This window comes from Cheilinus undulatus, linkage group 5 (assembly GCF_018320785.1).
Source record: "Cheilinus undulatus linkage group 5, ASM1832078v1, whole genome shotgun sequence".
Lineage (NCBI taxonomy): Eukaryota > Metazoa > Chordata > Actinopteri > Labriformes > Labridae > Cheilinus > Cheilinus undulatus.
This window is the reverse complement of record NC_054869.1, coordinates 11,185,970-11,210,098: the sequence shown is the minus strand read 5'-3', so window position 1 is coordinate 11,210,098 and position 24,129 is coordinate 11,185,970. Positions and strand designations below refer to the sequence as shown.

Below are 24,129 nucleotides of genomic sequence, written 5' to 3'. Positions count from 1 at the left end.
AGTTGTTACAAAAGCTTAATAGTTCACTCTTATTGCTTTTCCAGCGGCGTGTCCAGCAGCCTCGCCATCGCCTGTATGCCACCGTAGGAACATTTCTGAGTGCATGGCTGAGTTTGAAAGAATGTGTTTCCTCACTCCCTTTATAAAAAAAAAGAATATAAATCCACAGACACTCTTGGCTGTAAATCACAGACACATTTATGAGGCAGGAGATTGTTAAAGGAAATCCCACTGTGGACACCTCAGCTGGGAGAGAAGCTTTGGTCAGTTTGGATGACGGACATTTCTCAGCTGGATTCCTTCCAGAGCCGGATCACCTGCAGGCATAGGCCACAAAAACAACGCCTGTAAGCGGGTCAGGAGGCCGAGGGCAGTCCCCCCTTGTTTTATTTGCTTGATTTCTCTCATTGAGCTGCTTTACTACCTGTTATGATATATGGGGATCTCTAGCAGCGTGTAAGTTAAACAAATCACAGAGAAGGTAGCTGTCTCTGTAGGGGAGTTATTTTTCACCTCACTGTTTCAGGGCCCAGGATAACTTACCTTCTGTTAAACTGGCTCCTTTCTGAGGGCAGCCGGGAAGTGTGCCAGGAACACTAAAAATACAGAAAAGAGAAGAATTTAATCCCTATCACAAACATGCCAAAGCCAGTGAGAGATTAAAGGCTGCTTCCAAAAAACAACATTTCTGAACAGTGGACAATAATTCCATTTATTCCACAAGATGTTTTCTTTTCACATTTGAGACTCTTTTCTTCGGTCGGGGATAAAAATTGATGCTTTTGTTTTTGGATTGTATCATTTTACGCAGTAGCTATGTCGCTGAGTAGTCTCTCTTGCCAGGAATAATTTAAGGTGATATTATGGGTCAGTATGAAAAGGCTACTGTTTCTCAAGACTTCATACCTCAGACCAAGAGATACAGCCTACATAGAGTGCTGATATTACTTTCAGTTAGTCTGGTAGATAAGGATTGGTTCATTTTTTGAAAACTGGCTTATACTACAATTCATCTGAATGTTGGAAAAAAAGGATGTGAATATTTTTAAAATGTAAATGGCACTGTGTTTCAACACTTTCAAAGTAAAATAGGCAACATTTGTGATAAAATTTGCATTTAGAGAAGTTATGATCACAAGGAGACATGCAGCATACAAATAAAAACAAAAAAAAAAAAAAAAAAAAAACAGGAAATAGAATGTAAGACACTTGCTGGAGTAACAGGAAATTATAAGCATAGGCTATACTTAATACCAATCAAAAGTGCATGTATACTATATGCCATATTCACTCATTCATATACATTCACACACAGATGGTGGATGCAGCTACCAGAATTAGCTTATCTAATCATACACTCTGACTACTGTTGGCCGTGCCATTTGGGAGCGGTTTTGAGTTCAGTGTCTTGCTTATAGACTGCAGGAGCTGTGGACTGAACATCAACATACGACTTTGCCATTAGACCACCCTCACAGTCTGGGGTGGATGAATGCACAGCCTGGCTAAGGCTGCAGCAAGGAAACCCGGGGGCCTCTGGACTGGCAAGACGATGTATAATTTAAAGCTCTTTCAGGGGAAAAAAATGGTATTGAGTCATGCTGGTCCAAATGAAGAATTTATTTATTAAATTAGCACCTGGTTGGTTTAATACAATGATCCTACCAAATCAGCAGCTGGTCTCCTTTACCCATGTTCATAAAGTCAGTTTTGTTTTCAAATCATGTCACCACTTTCCAGAGTGCCAACATGTCAGAGAGAAAATTTGAAAACGGAAAAGTGTAACCAGCTTACAGATGCACTTTAAGTTATTTTTCCCTCTAGCACTGATGTTTCATACTCAAAGCTGCTATAATAAATGTATAGTATATGTCAATGCACCCTGTGTGTGCTGCTATGTTGCACATCTTGTGTCCCCACCCAAAAAACGGACAGGCCCATGTCCGGCTCTTTCACTGTTTCTTCACTCCTTCACTTCATTTAATCCTGATTACTTTACCCTTTCATTAAAACTTTTAAACTTTTTGTTTATTGGATTTTGTGCTGTGTCAAACTAAGAGGGATTGACTTTCTGTTTGGATAAATGCCTGCATTTATTTTGAGAGAAAATAAGAAACTTTGGGTAGATAGAGGCTTGCAAAATAACCTTAACCACAAAAAAAAGGAACTTGTTATAACTTTTATTTGAATTTGTGGATGGCATAGACAATGTTGATGGACAATAATTTCTGAAAGTGTTCCTGAGCCCATGCTGTGATCTCCAGTACAGAATCATCCCATCTGAGGCTCCAAAGACCACAAGCATCCAATATTGACCTTTAGCCTTGTCCCTTGTGCACAGAGATTACTCTGTGTTCTCAGAATCTTTTAAAGATATCGTACTGCAGATGATGAAATATCAAAGACCTTCACACTCATGTTTAGGAATATTTTTCTGAAATTGTTCCACAATTTCTTTACACTTGTTTTTGCAGATTTGTGAACAGTTTTTACTTCTGAGAGATCCGCCACTCTAACTGCTTCTTTTATACCCAGTCCTTGTGACTGACCTGATGCTAATTAATTATAATTGTTGCAAAATGTCCCTCCAGCTGTTGTTTGTTAGTACCACTTAATTTTCCTGCCTTTTGTTGCCACGTCCCCACATTTTTTTGACGTGTAACTGTTGCCCTCTAATTCAAAATGAGCTGATATTTTCATGATATGGAAAAATGTGTCAGTTTCAACATCTCTTTTTTTTCTGTTCTACTGTGAATAAAAAATGGGTTTATGAAATTTGCAAATCACTGCATTCTGTTTTTATTTATATTTAACTCAGAGCAACAAGTTGTTTATTTTTTAATTGGAGTTGCATATTTACATTAAAATCAATGCATAAATCAATATGTAAAAATTATATTGAAAACTTAAAGTAGTGACAAAGCAAAGTTCAATACCTCTGAGATGTATCAAAAACTGCATTTAAAATAGTGGCATATAAAAGAATGATCACAGTAGCTGCCAATTATCTGCAGTCTACCAAACTGAAGAACAATACCTCCCTCTACTGTCCACCATCAGAACTCACTTCAACAGCTCTCATCACTTTTCATTAATATAGCTCAGTCCGGCAGTTTCACACATGATGCTCATTAAAACCGACACTTATGTTGAGTGTTGCAAGCGCTAAGAAATTATCAGGTATCAAACGTCATGCAGTGATGTTATTTTTCAGTGCCATCACTAGATGGCGTGAATACATCACTGCAGAACAGGTGACAGACTCTGTTGCTATGGTGATGACGCTGGTGACTGAAAACCAAGGCACGCAACTGACAGCCGTTACTTCAATATTTCATACGATTCAAGATAAATAAAACATGAATTACTGCTTATTTTGTTCATTTTTATGACAAGATTGTATTAACATTTTCTGCCGTTGAGTAAATTGATGAAATAACCGTTATTGGATGCCTTTAGGCTACATATAATTTCCCCCGGTATCCCACAATGCATCGCTTTATTTTGTCTAGTAGCTCAGGGAGATGATAGGAAACTGACACAGCCACCCTCCCCTCTCACCCGATCGAGGCAAGCCCCTGACAGCATCACCGACATGCCCCGCAAGGCTGAATGCACTTAGCCGGTGCTGCTGCTCGGTCCAACGACAACATACTACCATTTACGAGACATTCGACCGTCGCTTATTATTAGCCAGAAGGTAAGCCCCGTGCGAAGTACTGTGCTGTTGCTAGCCTTGTTAGCTTTTCAGCTAGGTTAGCATAATTAGAGCGCACTTCCTCTGAATGGAGAGATTGGTTCATTCAATGAAAATATAACGTTTCATTATATTAGTGGCTATTGAATTATCTGAAAACGCCGTTAAGTATATTTGTATGTAGTCTATTTTATTTTATATGTATATTTACTGGAGGTTAACTTAACCGTTATTTTAACCGTTACACTGCGTCTGTCTGATAATCCTGCTGTTTCTTTGTCAGAAATGTCATACACTGTTTAATGGTAGAATAGCCAATGTTTGTGTGACTTATCTTACCTAACCCTGAATTTTAAGGAAATAAGACTCATTTTATGGACTCAGCATATGCTGTATGTGCCAGAACACCCCAGCAATGACAAAATTATTGTTTTCTCCACAACATCCATCCTTGACGGATGTCCTCATGTGTAAAGCAAGCTTATACTTGGATTTTAAATGGGGTTTGTTGTGACGTCTCCCCCATTCAACAGTAGGGCTAGCTTGTTTGCGGTCCTTTAAACTGGACAGCTCCTCCCTGGACAGCAGCAGTACATAACATTAGCTGCAAGGACAGCCTTTGTGATGACCGGACCAAATGCAGTGATGGCATCCAGTAGCTCACCGGGTCATAAAACAAGCAACGTACGATGTTTTTAAGTCTATCTCTGGCGCAGCTGGCGACCACTAACGCTGTGTTTGATAATGATAGAGAAGGTCAGGTGCTGAATGATATCGCTGTCTAAAGGTTGACATTCACGTGTTTTTTTGTTAAGTGATAGTCTTCTGGCAGCCGTACAGCCAGGAGCAGCAGCGTTTTAATGGGAAAAGGGGGTTTGGGGTGCTGTCCGCAATGCAGGTGCTGAAAGTGCCGTGGAAAGTACTAAACGTCGTTTCATAAACCTAGCTTATGTCCTAATGGAACAGTTAAAGAAACTGGCGTTGTTTTCCACCGTTTTATTGGTTTACCAATAATTATAAACTGAAAATAATAATCTGATTGCAAAATGTTGATATTGTTGCAGTAGTGGTTTAGCTGTTGAAGCTTACTCAAACATAAACATGTCCAAAGACTATGTAGACCATCTCTAAATTGTTTTTGCCATTAACAGCTTCAATTTATTTTCTTTATTTTGTAGGAAAACATAGGGGTAGTCTACTTCGTTTAAGCTGAAGGATGAAAATGGGTACAAAGAAGCAGCTCCTTCAGACTGGTGACTGCTAAGACTTGTTGTGGCTAAGGATGGAAGCTACTGGCTAATGTTTCATGCTACTGCAGTTCATTGATTATTTATGCTCTGTATGAGGAAATGCTGGTTTGTTTATATGGAAAAGAAATTCAAAGTATGAGTCATGCTTTTTTATTTATCTCTGTCTTCTTTGTTTTTAAGTCATAGTTATTTGTATTTACCACCGGCTGTGTCCCTGAACAAATAAAGGTAAACTTCGCCTCTACTGAATGATGTGTGCTCCTTTGTCCCACTATCACCTTCATACTATGGCATGAGCCATGTTGCGAAGTTGGCTGAGGTCATGTCTTTATAAAATGGAAAGCTATTCTAGGAAGGAGCTTGGATGAGAGATATGCTTGCAGCGCAGGGTTTACCGGAAGGACTCCACATTACTCATCAATAATAGATCAACTCCTCAGCCTTTATGACACACTACTCTCTGTGTTTGTGATTACTAGACTTTGTTTTGGTTCCATTTCTTTATCTTTTCCTCGATTGGTGATGGCAAAAAACTCTCACAGACAACTACTGATACTAGGGAGTGTGTCCAGCAAGGTGTCATGGGATATATTATTCATGTTAGTAAGCTGATGATGTAAGAGCGAGCGGCTCCAGGATGTTTTATTGAAGCACACTTATGTATGCAGGGAGAGGCTTTCTCTGCACTCAGGAGGGCTGTTGCAGGGATCAATGTGCTCTCAACTCTCAGCACAGCAGAGTTGTCTGGCAGAGGGTGGAGATGGTGGAGCTGGCTGAGTGATTGTTTCTCTGTCTCTGGCTCTGGAGAAAAGAGCAAAGGGAAGGGAGGAGGAGGAAGGTGGGGCAAAGCAGGGAAACAAGGAAGAGGCATGCTAAGAATGACAGCATCTGTGCCACACCCAGTGTTATTGTAATGACCATCAATGCATGTGATTCTTATTAATTCTTAATTACTTTTTAAGAGGGAATCATTGAAGTATTCAACATTCAACTAAAAGATTTAAACACTCCAAACTTTCCCCTTTGGACAATGAAAGTGTTTTCTATCAGAGAGAGTAATACCTGTTGTTGCCACAACACTAGATTTTTAAACTTTTATGATACTTGAATAAAAAACTGTTGATACCTTGGCAAAAAAAGATTAAGAATGGATGCTCTAGGCACTCACTAACAGGCAATTTCTTGGATTTGCTTTAAAAATTGACAGCAAACTCATGCATACTGTCTAAATTGCATACAAACAGTTCCAATGTTTCAAAACAATACCAATGCTTTTATTGCAATTAAGACAAACCTTGGAATTTGCCTATTTGCCTGTGGTTTTCAATGGATTCATTCTGTCCTACACACCTACCTTTTGAATTATATATATATATATATATATATATATATATATATATATATATATATATATTTAAAAAGTTTCAGTTCTGTCAATCATGTTAAATAACAGAGATCTTCTGAAACAAAACAGATTCTATTAAAAAGTATCTTAAATATCAAACTTTTGACCATGTTCTTTACTATAGTACAAAGTAAAGAGATGCAGTACTGTCAGAATCAGAGTCAGAATCAGAATTGGCAAAATATGCTTATGCAACAAAGAGTTTTACTCTGGTTAGCTTTGCTCACAGTGTACAGGAATTAAACTTAAAAAAAAATAACAATAATAAAACAGAAAATTCAAGACATTTGATTATTTGATAAGCAGCTTGTTAAATGAAAGTTAGATTTTTCTGACACTCTTTAACTATCAAGTGGTCATCAGAGTCACTCCAAAACTCCAGTCATATGCACTGTATACAAGGGATGCACAATATTGGAATTTTACCAAAATCTGATATGCCAGTAATTCCAAACTCATGTAGCTGATACTGATACTGATACTAATGTTTTCACACCTTTTTTATTGCAAGAAACAATGAAAAAAGTTTTTTCTTGTGCAAAGAGAGGCTGAGTCAAGCAGAGCTGAGAGAGGAGCATGGAGTTGACAGTCTAGTAGTTGTTTTACATTTGGGGCTTCATTCTAAATGTTCAGGGCTCGTTATAAGCCTTCTTGAATGTGTGATGCCCTGGGCAACAACCTTTACCTGATTGTACAGTTGTGCATTTTTCTGGTATATCAGGTATATGATATATACTGTAGATATCTACGGCTAAAATAGAAATGTTCATATCTGCCAATGCTGATATCATGCCGATAATATCATGCACCCCTACATTCAACACTTTACCATATGATGGATCCTTGAAATAAGATTGTCTAATTTTAAAACACATGGTACCAAAAAGTATAGAGGATTTTGACAACCTTATTTATTGGAATGTGTATTGAAATCTGGTACCAACATGGTATCAGTACTGACACATCCGATACCTACTAGGCCAAATTACAACACAGATATCGATAATTCATTTTGATACCCCGCCACCTCAGAGCAACCCCCTGGCACACCAAATGAAAGGCAAACAAAATATTTTATGAAATTTGTGTGATTTTTGTGTAAAATTATACCTGTTTCCTTTTGTTATTCCATGTTTTCTTGCATCATATAAAGCTATTTGTGCAAATCATCTAAGATATCTACACCCAGACTCTCAAAAGTATTGATTTAGGCACTTTTACGGCACCAGCACATATAAAAAGTATCACTTTAGCAGCGGTACCATATAAAACTCAAACGATACCCAACCCTACTTATTTATTATAATGCCAAGTAAAGAGATTCTATGCCGGTGTTTGTATTGTATGCCACATCAATCTTCTAATTTTAAGACCTTTCTATTTTTCACACCAATGTTACAGTTTACTCTGTTTTATATCATTTCGCTATGCCAAGGAAGCTCCAGCGTAGTGGGAAGAGTATTTCCACTATTTGTCCTAATAAAATTACATCACACAGTGTTTATTAGATTACTGTTGATTAGATTAGTGTTACCTTTCAGATGTCTGACTTTTAGAGCCTCAGACTGCTGGCTCTCAAGTCCTCAATCAATAGGTTCATTTCAGAGATTGGTTGCTTATTACAGAATGCAAAATGGAGTGTGCCTATTTATGGTTGCCTAGCCTTTCTCTGCTAAAGCACCAGAGCAGCATTGACCTGGCTTTATTAATGGTGATCGCCTCCACACCCACTCTGTGTATTCCTTTATTTGCATGTTTGCTGTTCTTCTTGTAAAAAGGGATATGTACGTGTATTTTGCACTTGTTTTGTTGGCCTGTGTGCGAAATGGTCTCCATTGTGAATGTAATTTATGGGGTTATCCAACAGTTGTTAGTTTAAGCTGTCAAGCAAATCAGATTGTCTCGGCTACCTGGCAGACGAAACAAAGTTGGAGTAAATCCAAAACCCAGATGTTAATAGAAAAAAAGGAGAAATTACCAGTGTCTTTTTAAACAAATATGTTCTTGTTTTTCTCCCTATGTCTCTTCCTTTTCTGTCACTGGAGATTGCAAAGCCTGGTGTGTGTCTGTGAACATAATCAGCCATGGCATCAGCAAATGTCACACTGGAAAATCAACTGCACAGTGCACAGAAAAACCTGCTCTTCCTGCAGCAGGACCATGCCAACACGTTGAAGGGACTGCACGCAGAGATCCGTAGGTTACAACAACAATGCACAGGTGAGCACAGCTCCTTTTTTCTAATTAAAACTCACAAATAAAAGAACTTCTCTGAGTGTATCTCAAGAGAGCAGATGACATTCTATAAAATAATAACATATTTCTATGGTAATCCCAGTTGAAGCCACAACACAGCAGATGTTTTACCTAAATGGATGTTTGGGACCTAAAGACAAAAAGATGCTGTGCTACCACTATTAAACCTTTTACAGGAAATATGATGACTTATTGGAAATGCACTCAAGCATCGCTGAATACAACCCTTGTACAGCAAAATCTGTATTTAGCCCACTGATAGATGTATGCTCATAGACTGTGACCTGAGAAAACAGGGTTCTGTATGCATTGGCCCTGATTTAACCTTGGCTTTCCTATCACTGAAGCTCACGTGGAACTCTCACTAATCTTATTAAATGAATGCTTTGCCAGATGGAAAGCACTGACATGCATCCCTGCTGGTGTCCGTGTGAAGATCACGCTCTTTAATAGCTGCTCTGTTAAAACATGTGATGAGGACATGTAAGTAACACTCTTTTTTTTTTTTCCTTTTTTTTTTTTTGTTACAGACCTGACATACGAGCTCACTGTGAGAAGCTCTGATCCTTCAGGTAAGCCTCTGTAATACTGAACAACACACACCCACATCTGTTTTAACATGGATGTCCAATGTCTTCAGTCCTAAGTTACCTTCAATAATTTATATGATGGAAAATGTAATGGCCTGATTGTTTTCAAATAGGGTTGTCAGGTTAGGAGCCTCATGTTCGTTCAAGAATATGATCAACAGCATGTGTAAAAGTTAACAAGTAAACTGTTAAGTTGCCTAGGAAAGGCCTCAGGTACTTGAAACAAGTATTTATTTATTTCAGATGTTTTAGTAGTGATATTTATTCTAGTAAAATGTGCACAGCAGCAACTGAAGACCGAACTTTGCAAAAGTCAAAGCTGTAAATTTGTTTCAGGGGACTGGCCTGAGAGCAGAGGGCTCTGTCTCCAGGAAACATTCTCACCCAGGAAGCATTGCATTGTGGGACTCCCTGCTGTTTATTAGAGATCCCACTGCTCATTGCCAACCTCCCCTCCCCCAACGTTACCATGGCTGTGTCGTGGAAGTCACAATACTAGTCCAATTCAGACCCAGCTTCACTGTCTCTACACTGGCTTTAAGTAAAGCATGGTACAGTTAGAGAGTCCTCTGCCAGGCTGCTTACAGTTTAATGTATTTACACACTGATGTGTGTTAATCAAGCATGTTGCTGCTCACCAGAATCACAACATTTTAGGCTTTGTCTGGCATAGATCTGAGCGGCATTGTTAGGACCTCCAGTTAGACATTATCATGTTAGTGTGGGGCATCACAGAGATTGGAGTGCAGGAAATCAGATTATCTGTCACAGTGCTAATGCACAGGCTGCATCCTGCTTAGTGCAGCCAGGCTCAGCTGTTCCAACTGGGCTGAAAATTCACCAGATGAAAGAAAAACAACTGTCATCCGTCTATTCCCCTCTTTGTGTGTTTGACAGGAGATTGAGATAAGAAAATGTTGAATAAATATTTAAAAAGAGGTGTTGCGTGAAATGCTCAGCTTTAGTAAGACAAGTCACAGCAGTTAAGGCATCATATTGTATCATATTAACCTAGCAAAGCAGATGGATACGCCTGTTTCCGTATTTTTCACTGGCGAATCCATCATGCAAAGCTCTAGTCTGAACCGTTTGGGCCCGGTTAGAAAGTGACAGGACCAATCAGCGACAAGGGGCAGTACTCTTCGGCGTACGGAGTCGTGATGTATGCAAGCAGCAACAAGAGGCCGGTGCAGTAATGGCAGAAAAGCTTAGCGTGGATGCTGCTAAAGCGCCAGTTTTATCAGAACTTGGACAACATTTCTTCATTAAAAGAAGAACAGAGAACAGCAGTGAGTTGTTCTCTTTTCAAAAAACGACAAAAGTCGTGTACTGACATGTCTATAGTCGCTATGGTTCGCGTTATTCTTCGGTAGCTGTGCACACACACCTCCGTAGCACCAACGTCATGTGTTTTGTTGCTCTGATTGGCCCATAAAGATGTGACAGAACATTCATCCAATCACACTGAGTTTCTTTCAAATCCTCTGCCCTTTCCCAAACGCTTAGTATTGCAGGTTTTCCAGATGGATGTGCAAAACACATCCATCTGGCGTGTCAGGTTAGTATCATATTGTATTAGTTTTGGCGATATATTCACAACCATGGCTGTGTATGCTGTTACTGGGTGGGGCAGGGCAGGTGGGGCAGCTGTGGTGAAGGTCAGAGGAGAGTGGTGAGTTTGCTCTTGAGCAGAGCTGTAATGTGAGACTGGAGCTGAAGATGAGTCTCTATAGGATCAAACTGTCTCAGTCAGCTGACAGACTGTCCATATTCAGTGTCTGCGCTTAATGTACTAATGACTGGTCTAGTCTGGGGATGTATCTCTGGGTGTGCATTTATTCTGTGTACCTACTTGGGTGAACAGAGTACAACAAAGCTGTACTCAAGTTGAAGTCCAGTTACTTTGATAAATTAACTTAAGCAGAAGTAAAGTTACTGGTCAATAAATCTACTCAAGTAAGAGTAAAAAGTGATTCATTTTATGTTTACTTAAAGTTCTGAGTAGTTATTTCTGATGCCTTCTGAAAAGTAAAATATTATTTTGCCTCCCTTTAAAAAACAAAAGAACATGAATCTCCAACCATGTTGTTTGATTAAAGGCACATATTTTTAATAAATTGCAGTGCAACTGAAAATTTTGGATGTAATGTGGAAACTTTGGAGTAACAAGAACTACCAGTGAAATCTTCCCCTAATAAATGGAATGGCCTTTTCAAGCTCCTAAACATCGTCAGTAGAAATCAACAGAATTTATGTAAACAGATGTGACAACAAAACCACAATTATTGAATTTATACTGTGTGTAAGTATTTTCTAATGCTTTTTCAAATCAAATGGGATACAGTTTCCAGTAGGATTTTAAAAACTTCTAGAAAAAAGTACAAGTATACAAAAAGTTACCAAATTACAGTAATGTAAGTAGAAGCAATTAGTTACTTTCCACCGCTGGTACCCCCATGAGTGTACTTGTGTTTTTAAATGATGTTCCTTTGTGCATGCAGACAGCAGTGAGGTCCGGTGCAAGGAGCTACAGAGGAGGTGTGAGGAGCTGGAGGCCCAGCTGAAGAAGAAGGAGGAGGAGAACACAGAGCTTCTGAGGGACCTAGAACAGAAGAATGCCATGATCTCAGTGCTGGAGAACACAATCAAGGAAAGGGAGAAGAAGTATCTAGAAGAGCTCAAGATGAAGAGCCACAAGCTGGCTGTGTTGTCTGGAGAGTTGGAGCAGAGAGCAAGCACTATAGCTTACCTGACGTCTCAGCTTCACGCCACAAAGAAGAAGCTGTTAGCCGGCAGTTCATCTGAGGCCAGTCCCAATGTCAGTCCAGTCACTTCATACAAGCCCACGCCTCCCCCTGCCAAGGACAGACAGCCTGAAACCCCCCGTCGTCGCATGAAAAAGAGCCTCTCTCAGCCTCTTCACCCGGAGTTAACAGAGGTTTACCGGCTCGGCCCGGACGGTCGGCGGCTGGTTCTGCGTGAGACAGTAGAAGCTATGCCTGACCCCACACCCTTTCTTCAGGCTGGGAGAGACTCTCCTGAACCGCAGGTAGTGAGAGAACGTCCTGCTGTCATCCCTCCTATTGCCTCTGAGCGCCCTCCAGTAGCTCCCCTGGGTGCTTCCGCCAGCCCTCGTCACAGCCCCGCTCGGGACCGCCAGTACAGGGCTCATGTGGGCGTAGCACACCGAATCCCACACGGCACCCCTCCCCTGGCTCCACCGCAGGCAGAGCTGGAGACACTGGCAGTGGACCAGGTCAATGAGGAAAAGGTCGTTCGGAAGCGCTCTGGGGCCGACAGGACAGTTTAACACTGCAAAGCTTGAATGCAAATCAACGCACACACATCTACTGTAAACACACAACACTGCAAGAGCAGGACGGAGCCTGACCCACTGTGTAGCCTGCTTTTTACGCAACACTGCAATATGAAGAAAGCTAAACTATCATTTGTTTATGGTATTCCATGACTTGTTTTTCTTAATATACATTAAAAAAGGACAACTTCAAAGCATGCCAAATGTTTCTATTTCACCACCCACTGAGATCTTGTATTATACACATCTTGACTTTCTGCTCACATCATTCTGTCTCATGTGGTGCAAACAACAAACCCTCAGCCAAATATCTGCATCAGTGCCTGCTCCACCTGTTCAAACACACACAAGCTGTGTAATGTAGTATGGCTAACAGTTAACTTTACATATCCTTATCTGCTCCATCTTCAACAGTAGTCTGGACATATCAACAAATATAACGCTGCATAGGGTAGAACTGTAAACTCATACTCATCAAATGTCTTTCATCTTCTTGTCATATCAGTATAATAACTGTAGGTCAATGTTACTGTGGGTACGAGCTGCAAAATGTGCAATTACAGTTGCCAGTGAAAGATAAAGGCTGTGACTTCTCCTTATGACTTTGACTGGAAAAGCAGCAGAGGTGCACATGTGTAAATGCAGTATGAAACGATGGCGAACGAGACTTGTGTTTGTGTGGTTGTGTGAATGAGTGAGAGGGTGTGCGTTACAGAGCAAAACATTGAAGGCCTTTGAGAGAATTAAGTTTTGACTTAAACTATATCTGTTAATGTTATTTGTGATACAAGGGCATTTTTAAAAACACTGCTGTAATAGATTTTTTTGTGATATAATCTACTGTTCTTTATAAAGGCTGCACATTTGTAAGGAATTCTTTTTTAATTTATTGTTTCATAGAGAACACAAAAGCACCTCAAATACTGACGGTAGCCACTGCACCAACAACATGACGGTAATTATAATCACTCAATAACCTGCTTTTCACAGTTATATCACTTGTCCTTGAAGTATATGTATAATTCAATACAATAAAGCAATGCTTTTTTGGTTTGGTTTGTTTTTTTGTTTGAAACAGTGGATTTAAAAAATGATGTCCTTCAAAGGCATTTATGATTCTATACAAAAACAATTGTGCTCCTCATAACCTCCCTAAGGCACTCCTTTTTTTCCTTACTTCTGCTAGCTATAAAGGTCAAAACATCTAATTCAAATTTCCTGTTGAACCTCCAAGTCTCCTTGTGTTCCCTGACAGATCATATTTGAAGCCTGTGATACAAGGCTGTAATAAGAAGAATAATGACACTATGCAAACGGCAAATCCTGTGGGCACTACTTTGCTGGATGAGTTGGGAGTGAAGTGTTTCATACAGTGTTCTTCTAAACTGATTAGCATGGGAAGGGGAGGGGTGTGTACAAAAGATTACTTGTCTGCATCAGTAACCTTAGATTGATTTTAGTCATGGCATTAGTTCATGTCAAACCGACTCTAAAGGGTGCTATTTCTGAACAGAGATGGGACTGTTAAGAGGAGCAGTGAGTCTGATTATACAAAAACATATGATGTTCAACCAGTTGACCACTGGGTGTCCTTACAGTAAGATCAGATTTATGGCAGTTGATGGAAAACAGGACATACCAGATGTATCCATGGGAACACTACAGGACTGTAATTTACTTTAGAGTTACACACAAAGAAACCTCTCTGTGGGCCTTACAGAACCCGAATCTGTTTAATAATATGCTTTTGAAAACAGCTGCACATCAGGTCTTTGTGAAAACATAATACATCCACTAAAGATGCCTGTACTAGTTTTATATAATCTTAAACATCTTGCTGTCTGTTTTAGGTTGTAAAATACATCAGAAATCATTACCATTACTTATTTAAAGTAATAGAGTAATGGAGGCAGACATGCACCCATTCATTTCATCATGTCTCCACAACGGCGAGAGCTAAAGCCAAAGGCATTATGTTTCTGATGTCTGTATGTCCGTCTGCATTTAAGTAAACACTTTTCTCAAGAACACTTTGAAGAATTTTCCTCAAACTATGCACAAATATCCACTCTGATTCAAGGATTATTGAGGGCAAAGGCCAAAGTCACTGGGCCTCACATCCATCCCTTACTTGTGAACTTCGTACCTCAAGAACAGTGGTTCTCAACTGGTTGGGCATCAGGACCCACCACCACCTCTGTATGAGACACTGTGGCCCAAATTTTTAAAAAGTTTCAACCATTTTTCAGTTGGACCCTAAAGGGAACAAACACTGACGAACAAGGAGAAAGGATCAAACAAACATGTTTGAAAAGTGCATCATTATAGAAAGATATGCATGCATATCTTACTTTACTCAGTTTTCCTGAGACAGCATGGACAGTCATTTCTCAAGGAATTTCCTCATCATCTTAGAAAAATTTGTATTATATCCTGTATGTCCACTTAAGGCTTTTGTACAATGAAGACTTTTTTTGCCTTTTTTCCTGGTGCCCATTAGTGGCCCACTGGAAATAGTTTCACAGCCCACCTTTGGGGCCCAACCCACCGGTTGAGAGCCACTGCTCAATAGCATCCATCCATCCATCTATGATCTACACCACCGATTCTGTTTTGAGAGATTTTCTTCAAACTTTGAACAAATGTTACTCTGAATCAAGGATGAACTGTTTAGATTAGGGAGGTCAAGAACAAGGTCATGGGCCTCATATTCACAGCTCCCTGTAAATGTCATTGCTCAACAATTTTTTTGGGGATTTTCTTCAAACTTTGTTTTAATGTCTACTCTGACTCAAGAAAGACCTGAGTAGAATTTTGAAGTTTTAGGTCATTGGTCAAAGCCACTGGGCCTCATGTTCATCCCTGGTTGTGAGCATAATATCCCAAGATAACTGAGGAAGACTCCTCGACCTTTAGACAAATGTCCACTCTGACTTGGGGATAAACTAATGATCTTGGACATCATAGATCACAGGTCAAGAACAGTAGGTCTCACATCCATCTCTTGCTTGTGGCCATGATTTTAGATAAAGAGGGATATGTATTCTCTAAATCTTTTTGCAAAGAATGTCCACTCTGACTCAAGGGTGAACTGGTTGGATTTTAAATGTCAAGGGTTTAGATCAGTGGGCCTCATGTTCATCCATTTTTGTAAGATTTCTTTGAATCACACGATCACAAAAACCTCCCAAGCAGTTCCTCTTGACCCACCCACTGAACATTAAATGTCAGGCAACCATATATCTCAGAGGTTTTTAGCTGCCAAGAGGTAGTTGTAGTTTATTCTGTTTTCCTATGATAAAATGTCATTTCTGTTGTATTTTTGGAAACTTTAAATTATTCATTATGTATTTCCTGAATTGAAATTCAGTCCAAAACCAACATTGCAGCAGGATAAACTTACATTTTTAGCGTGGGTATAATGGCAGTATGACATGTCCTGATTGTGCCTATCACAGCAACTAACCTACTGTTTCATTTTATTAAATGGCAGAAAATTATTCTATCATGAGAAAACAAGTTTAGTCATATGACCGTAAATAGCTCAAGGTCTCAAGAAAAGAACAAGAAACATCTTTTTAGCGCATGGAATTGAGTTAATAAACTTTGGATGCATGTCTGCTTATGTCTAATACAAAGCATGTTTTAATTACAATATCCAGGCAGCTGTTACAAAGTGCAGTTTAAAGGTTTTGCTTCTCAACAGTTGATTTTTTTTCTCAGTAGTTCCTCCAAAACATATTTGTGCTTTTAAAGAAAATGGACTATCAATGCTGGAACTACTCCCTTTTTATGTGAATGTAAGTGAAAAGTCAAATGAAGAAGTTGCGTTGTATGCAGGGCAATTTAATTAACTGTATTCAGTTAAATATCTGGTTGAGTCAAAATATCAATTTGAATGACAGTGACCCCTGGTGGCCAAAGTGCAGATTACATCCAGAGAACTTCAGGCTTCACATTGTTTTTAATCTTGTATTTTTTTTTAGTTTATGATGTTTAAACACTTCACTATTATTATACATGTTGAAAGACATGTATGTTAAGGCATTTTAAGTATTTACAGCAGAGACCCCTCTCTAGAAGTTTACTATGAAATTTTTCCAGGATACTAAAAACAGGTTATGTTTTCTTGCTTTAGCATGAGATAGTTCATTCTTGTTTAAACCAACCATTAATGCCTTATGAAACATAATACGTTTGATAAATATCTAAGAAACACGGTTCACAGTGACCGACACTGACAAACCACTAGACACACATATTTGATTAAAATAAATTTTAATTCGAGAAACATATTTGGTTAAACTCACTTAAAGAAGGCTTTCTCTGTCCTCATACATACTGAATGTTGAAGTGAGGCTAAATATATGGTTGAGATGATTCATTTGATAAAATCAGTCATTCTTTTGGCATTATACTCTCTTTACTTTAACTTTCATATTTACAGTTCAAAAGGCCACTTGATACACTTTACAGGACGTTAAAAACATGAACACACACCACAAACACTATTCTTCTTGCACTGTCAATAATACCACCACATAAAAGAAATACTAATGGTGGCACTCAAAAGAGTATATTTTCAACCATTAAAATGTTTTATTTTACTTGAGATCCTTAAGATCTTGATGGCGGAGTTGGGCTAAAGGCTTTCAAAGTAAACAAAGAAAATATATGTCTATATAAAAACTTATCTGGCAGGCCTCCACAGGAAAGATAGTTTTGTTGTCATTAATTGCAGGAAAGTGCCTTTTTTCATCCTGAAATAGATTGTACAAACATAACATCACTATAGCAGTTTTTGATTGAGTTTTTCAGACTTAATTTTAAACCGGCTCTTAGAAACCTTTCAGGAGAGTTTGATATGTTGGTGCAGAGCTTCAAACTTGCCATGCTTTGCTTCTGCTCTCACTGTGCAGGCTCGAGTCTCCTGGTTGGTGATGTTGTTTTCTTCTGATCAAAGCCTGGACAGAGAGGTGACTGTGTGTTACATTAAGTATTTACATTACAGTCCAACAGAGAAAAAGCTAGACACCTTAGAGCTCAAACCTGAATCAGTAAGTGTTAACCGGTTTAACTCTTCCTCCAGCTGCTCATCGGTTATATTCATGGTGCTGTACGGTACAGCAGGCAGAGAGCTCAGCAGGTCTGTACCAGAGAGTCCTGCCTCCCCAGAGGGCCGCAGCTTGTTTGTTGGAACATCAGGGAAATCTGAGACTGAATCAGGTTTGGACTCATCCAACAAAGACTTCAGCTCCTGCTCCAACTCATCCACATCTTCATCTGTAAAACACATGACAGACTTAGTTCTCCTGCATATTTGTACATTAATTAAAGATGTAGCACTGAAAGCTTAAACATACCCGCACTGGACACACTGGATATCGTCTGGTTCACCTCATCCTGAGCGTCACATAACTGTTTTTATCAAAGAAGAGAGAAATTATGATGCTAGGCTGTGGGGTTAAATTACAAATGTGAAGACAGGTAAACTAAAAAATTACCTCTTGTATTTGATCTACAAGGTTCTCAGCACGTTCCACAGTCACATCCTTAAGAGAAAGTCTCAGAGCAGACACTCCAGCCTGATATGCCTGCATAACCTTCAAACATATACAAAATATATATATATACTGTAACTATGTTAGACACAACTGCTTATACACAGTATTCATGTCTGCACTCTCACCATCTTATCGGTTTGTGACTGTGCTATTCTGTCCAGGATTCCTCTGATAGACTCCAGCTGAGCAAACAAGTTGTCTGCTCTCTTCTCTACCCGTTTGCGTCCTCTCAAACACCTCAGAGCCTGTGGGAAAGAGAAAAAAATATTATGATGCTTTGTGACACAGACAAAAAAAAATGTTTTTGCAGTTAAATGTTTATAGCACCTGTGATTTCTTTCCTTCCCGGAGCAGCATCCTCGCTTCCTCCTTACACCTGTGTTACATAATACAAAATACACCCATTCACAACCAAAAGCAAATGTTGGCGTGCTAGGATCTAACTAATTTCAAGCTAGTGTTCTCACAATACCAGAATTTTAAACTTAGATATCAAAAAAATCTGATGGTATCAATACCAGATTAAACACCTACAATAATGGAAACCTTAGTCACCCATTATTGGATATATTCTTGTGTCTAAGTGCTAAACATTACTGGCAAATTTCTGTTTACTGCAACTGCACAGATCTAAATATCTAAAATATATTTTTGTTATTTAGACGGTGCTTTTACTTCGCTTGCAGCAGGTTTTGGTTGAAATATGACTCAAATTCAGTAGTTTTTTGTTCAAAGGTCTGGTGATTTTTCATACCATTTATCATTAAAATAACTTACATTTTGTAATTTTAAAACATGTGGTGCTCAAAAGTATAAGTAGTAATCCAATCACATTGAATGTGTAACTTTTAGGAATAAAAGGAATGGAAGCAATGTTAAATTTAATAGTTAATCATTCTGCATCCAAAGCCCAAATCAGGCATTTAGATTGTAATTATTACAACAATAATAAATGTAAATAAATCTATTTCTACTTTATATTTAAGTCTGTGTACTTGTCTGCCTCAAAGCCCAGTTTTTCCACACGCTCTCCCAGCAGCTTCTCACTGCGTTGCAGTTGGTAGATGCCGATATCCACTTCACTGACCGGGGAGACACGATCCTGGCCAGGCAGGCAGAACTTAACAATCTGTGACAAAGGGATGCAAAAGCATAAATCATCAACAGGTCTTTTCAAGATGAATATTTTGCACTATATACTATTGTCTCTATTGACATCATAATGTTTCAGTACTCCTCCATGTCAGCTCTGTTTGACAGTATTCTCATAAAAACACTCAGGCCCTTTTCACACATGTGAACCTATATGTTTTTCTGGATATTTTCAAGTTAACCTACCGTGAAAATTTCCTGAGTTGCTTGTTCGCAGTAGTCCCTCACAGAAGGAAGTTTTCCTGCTGTTTGCCTGTCAGTTAGTGACTTTAAAAGTCCTGTGGTGTGCCTCAAGGATCTGTCTTTGTCCCTATTTTGTTTCTTTTATATGGTTATATGAAGTCAGTAAATTTCAGACCATTTTAATGCTTTTAAGCTGACACTGTATATCTAACAATACTGTACAACTGTTGACCTGACCTCCAGTGAGGATTGGATAAATGGTAACTTCTAACCTCTTACACATTTCTTCCTATGTAATTTATTGTGTAGGATCCCTCTTTTCTTCTCCAAAAGAAATCTAAGAAAAATCTTGGGAGTCATTTTGATCAGGCAGTGGTTTCCCTGTTTCTTTCACCCAGAAAATACTGCCAAAATTAAATATGTTGTATACAAGCTGAGTTAGAGACGCTTTCTCATGCTTTTGTATCTACCTGGCTTGACTGCTGTATTTCCTCTTTCACTTGCCTCAGTAAAGCATTCCTCAACCGTCTACTATTGATCCAGATAGAGGTTCATGACTAGGTCCAGCAGGGCAACTCACATTACTCCCAATTTACTTTGCCTGCATGGCCCAATCAATTTTGGAATTCACTTTAATATCCTTATTTTTGTCAATAAAGCCCTTCATGTGCAGGATTTATCTCTGACCTGCTCTACCCCTACACTACCAGTAAACCCCCAGGTATTCTAAGGGCACATCTAAAACATAAGGTGGCTGTCGCTTTGAATTTATGACCCCAACACTTTGGAATACTCTTCCTTTGACATGATACTATAATTATCATTTTAATATTAATTAAGCACTTGGTGACCTTGTTCTCTGAAATGTACTGTACAATGTAAACAGGGTTTCCCACACTATGGCAATACTTGTGTGAGCCAGCTGGGTATATTTAAAGCCACCAAGCTGACTACTTATTCATCTGTCCTGAAAATGCACTGATTGAAGCAGGACATCTCCTGTTACATGTCAAGCTTCATATGTGGTCATTTCAATATTTTTCTGCAGCTTCTTGCTGCAAATATTATCCTGTAATTCTGCACTACAGGATATTTGACATATGCTACCTCATATCAATAGTAAGCTTTTACACATGCTGCTCACCTGCTATTATTACAGAATATCAAGTGAAACATTTCAAGGAGCAAAGGGTGTTATTTTTGCATCTTTATAAAATACTGTTGATTAATTCTGTCAAAAAAAGCAGAAACAAAAAAGAACACAGAACAAGGCTGGGTGGGATGGCCATCCCTACCGCCCAAGTACAGCATCATTCTGCAGGAAACACCGGTAAGACTTTTTACTCACTAAAATCAACTCTTGAACAGCTTGTGAGGTTGCCAGGTACATTTTACCTTCTCTCCTTCGTGCAGTGAAACGGTCACCTGTTTGTCCCGCTGTAGCTGCAGAAGAGCCATGCAGAGGGTGCTCTCATCTGCACACACATCAGCGGAGAGTGTGCAAAGCTCTGGGAAAGACAGAATGGAGCTGCTTGCAAATTCACTGCTCCTGTATGCCCTGAGTAATTCTGCTGCTTTTTCCTGCAAAAAAAGAAGAAACATTCATTTCAGTGAATTGGGTCGGCATATTAGGGCCATTCAAAATTTTAAAAGGAACAGTGAATTTCTGCAAAACAATCTAATCTTTTAGATTATCAAATCAGAAATTTAAAGGACACAAAACCCAAATATCAAGATTAAATCTTATCCTTCAAAAAGAATACTATGCTTGTTGCTCAGTCCTAGTAAGAATTATTGGTGGATTATGCCATAAACTGAAAGCATGACACAAGACCAATAGTAACTCTTTTTTTTCTTTTTTTTTACTAATTTGTAATCCTGAAAAATTCTAATTTGTGTTTTTTATTAATTTGGCTTCATGTCTGAAAAATTCTGAGCTTTCTTTCTAATAAACCAAAGTAGGTATTTCTGGCACAACCTTGCCAACTTCCAACATACACAAAGGATGGATAAAGTTTTTAAAGCTCCAGCAACACTTGTAGTTTAGAGAACAATTTTATTAGATCAACATGTTTCAGCGTGTAGCCTTCATTAAGCCATGAGCCGAAACATGTCGGTCTACTAAAGACGTTCTCTAAACAACAAGCGGTGCTGGAACTTTCCTTTTTTTTTTCTTTTTACTGATAATGCAACAAAATAATCTCCACAAGTTTCTTCTTGTAAACGTGTGTCTTCATAGTCCCAAGAATTAAGAGTTTTATAAGAGACGGATCCCTTGAACATACTCAAAAATAAATGTTATACTTAATTACACAATTGATATGTAAATGAAAGTGAAACCATTTAGCATGGATTGAAGTTGGACTAATAACACACTAGAATCTTAAAAGTAATAATAAAGGATTCTCTTATCTGAAGAGGGTACATTTAAGTACAGTCATCAAGTTGAATCAGATTTGTTACAGAAATTTATTTTGAACAATATACTGAAGAGAGACAAGCACTGAACATTACTGTTACACACAGACTCTTAATGACATAACAAGTAAAGTGTTGAAATTATGATGGCTCAGGCATAATAAAGTTATATCACGGTGAATTTGATCTAAATTCTTAAACTCTTATTATAACAAACCTTGACTAGTTCAATGATAACAAAAGACTCCTCCAAAGGCACCCTGCTGCTTCCCAGAAAGGTGGAGAAGGTCCATTTCAAAGGCTTGACCAGGAGCAGGCCAACACCCCAGGACAGCCAGCCACAGTCCACATTGGCAGCAAACTCAGACTCCCTCTGGATCTTCCCACATCTGGCACAGGATAAAACACAGACATTATAAACAGACTGTCAGAAACAGACAGCAGTGACAGCGCTGACACAATAGCAGACACCTTGCCATAGACTGGAGGACAGTCCCCAAACCCAGCGGGGATTTCTCTTTCCTCCTCAAGGTCTTGTTGAGCTCCTGCAAGCTGACACACACGGTTCCTCGGTCCCTGCATGCTTTCACAATGACAGCCGTCCAGAAATCCATTTTACTGTCCCAGTCCGTCGTGTTAACCTCCCGGTTCTCCTTAAAATCGGAAAACATGAAATTCATCCTCTCGTCGTCGTCCCAGTCAGGTGGCAGTGACATCTCAGTAGAGGCTGACATTTTATTATCAAAGTCTTAACGAAATATTAACCGTTTAATGACTCACAAGCGTTAGATTTGTTCAACCCAGCAGGCTGCCGAACAGCTAACCTTAGCTAAGTTAGAACAAAGTTAACGTTAGCTCAGCTGGCAACGGCCACTAGCTACGTCCACGTTTGCCCGAAACGATTAAACCTTTTAAGATTAAAGGACCATTTAAGCTGAAATATCGTTTATTCAGGGAACACTCCGAGCTATCGCCCTCATGTCTCCGCCGAAAACGAAGGCTGTCCCTCTCACTTCACCATGATACGATGAAATTTGGCTAACACGAGCTAACGTTTCAGACATCAACAACACACGGTCGCGCGTGGTTTATGACACAGAACTGTTCAAAAGAGCGGTGATGTCGGTGTTAAAGAGCAAAACGTTCAAGCGGGAACCCGAAATTTAAATCAAGCATACCCAGAAGCTGCTCTGCTGGCTTATCCTCGTTTTATCACGAACGGTATGTTTGCGCCAATTGTGCGCATATCTCAATTTATGTTGACCTCAGTATGTTGGACTTGTCCCCTCTAATTTATCTTTTGACCAGATTTTTTTACACTTATTCGACAAAATTTAACCCAAAACTTTCCCTTCCATTTGAGACCGTATGTTTGGAATTTTTATTTAGCCTCCAAAATAAAGCAACATGCACAAAAATCTGATACGCGTAAAATCTCATCAACATATCTAAATTTCCTGATAGTAAATCATCATTATACTTCTAATAGGACTTAAAATATATATATGTCAATTTCAGATAGAAATAAGATAGCTATCAAGACTTCAAATGTGTATGCAGTGTTTGAAAATTGAAGTTGAGTTTTTCTTTTTAAATAAAATGTCAGTAATATTATTTTTCATTTATTTATTCATTTGTTTATTTATCTATTTCATAGATAAATATTACCTGATTTATGTAATTATATAAATTGAAATATATAATCTATTTCTGCGCATAGTTCATTTTTATATTTAGTATTTTTTGATCATGGGCACACAAGGCTAATCTCATGACCATGTTGGTCCATGTCTCTAACAGTGTTATACATCCAAAAACATCTTCAATACAAAGACTAAAATGCTCATTAATAACCTTTTTCCATGCAGGAGACCAGACTAAGACTAGCTAAAAGTAGATAAGGTAAGTTTAGTTTTCATCAAGGAGCCTAAAACAAGACTAGATTTAATTCATCAGACATTCAAGAGCTGTGATATGTCTCCACTGTGGGCAAATCTGTCAAAATACAACATACACTATATGGACGAAAGTATTTGTCCACACCTGTTAATTAATGAATTCAGGTGTTTCAATCAGGCCTGTTGAAATAGGTGTATAAAACCAAGAAACTAGCCATGCAGTCTCCTTTTGCATACATTTGTGATACACAATGAGTCGTTCTGAAGTACTCAGTGACTTCAATCGTGGTACTGTGATGGATGCCACCTTTGCGCTTAGACAGATTGGGAAATTTCATCCTGCCAGCTCTTCCACAGTCAACTGTAAGTGATATAAGTGGAAGCGTTTAGGAACAACAGC

General features: G+C 38.8%; 2 protein-coding genes across 3 annotated transcripts; one reads left to right on the top strand and one right to left on the bottom strand.

Moving 5' to 3' along the window:
* The first annotated feature begins 3,536 nt into the window (after positions 1-3,536).
* On the top strand, positions 3,537-13,564 carry ccdc92 (coiled-coil domain containing 92). The gene is made up of 4 exons (XM_041786650.1): positions 3,537-3,700; positions 8,398-8,572; positions 9,139-9,180; positions 11,700-13,564. Exons 2-4 carry the CDS (start codon positions 8,437-8,439, stop codon positions 12,506-12,508), a joined length of 987 nt encoding a protein of 328 aa, XP_041642584.1. The 5' UTR covers positions 3,537-3,700; positions 8,398-8,436; the 3' UTR covers positions 12,509-13,564.
* Positions 13,565-16,781: 3,217 nt separating this feature from the next.
* chmp7 (charged multivesicular body protein 7) lies at positions 16,782-22,907 on the bottom strand. Of its 2 annotated transcripts, XM_041788412.1 has the most exons (11): positions 22,303-22,907; positions 22,049-22,220; positions 20,809-20,994; positions 19,074-19,207; positions 18,406-18,454; positions 18,204-18,323; positions 18,019-18,117; positions 17,878-17,932; positions 17,564-17,797; positions 17,405-17,478; positions 16,782-17,274 (listed from the first exon to the last, which is right to left on the bottom strand). In XM_041788412.1, the coding sequence occupies exons 1-10, from the start codon at positions 22,563-22,565 to the stop codon at positions 17,423-17,425; spliced, it is 1,368 nt and encodes a 455-aa protein (XP_041644346.1). In that variant the 5' UTR covers positions 22,566-22,907; the 3' UTR covers positions 16,782-17,274; positions 17,405-17,422. The 2 variants fall into 2 exon arrangements, with proteins under 2 accessions (XP_041644346.1, XP_041644345.1); XM_041788411.1 differs by lacking the exon at positions 16,782-17,274 and having other exon boundaries at positions 17,404-17,478.
* Positions 22,908-24,129: the final 1,222 nt, after the last annotated feature.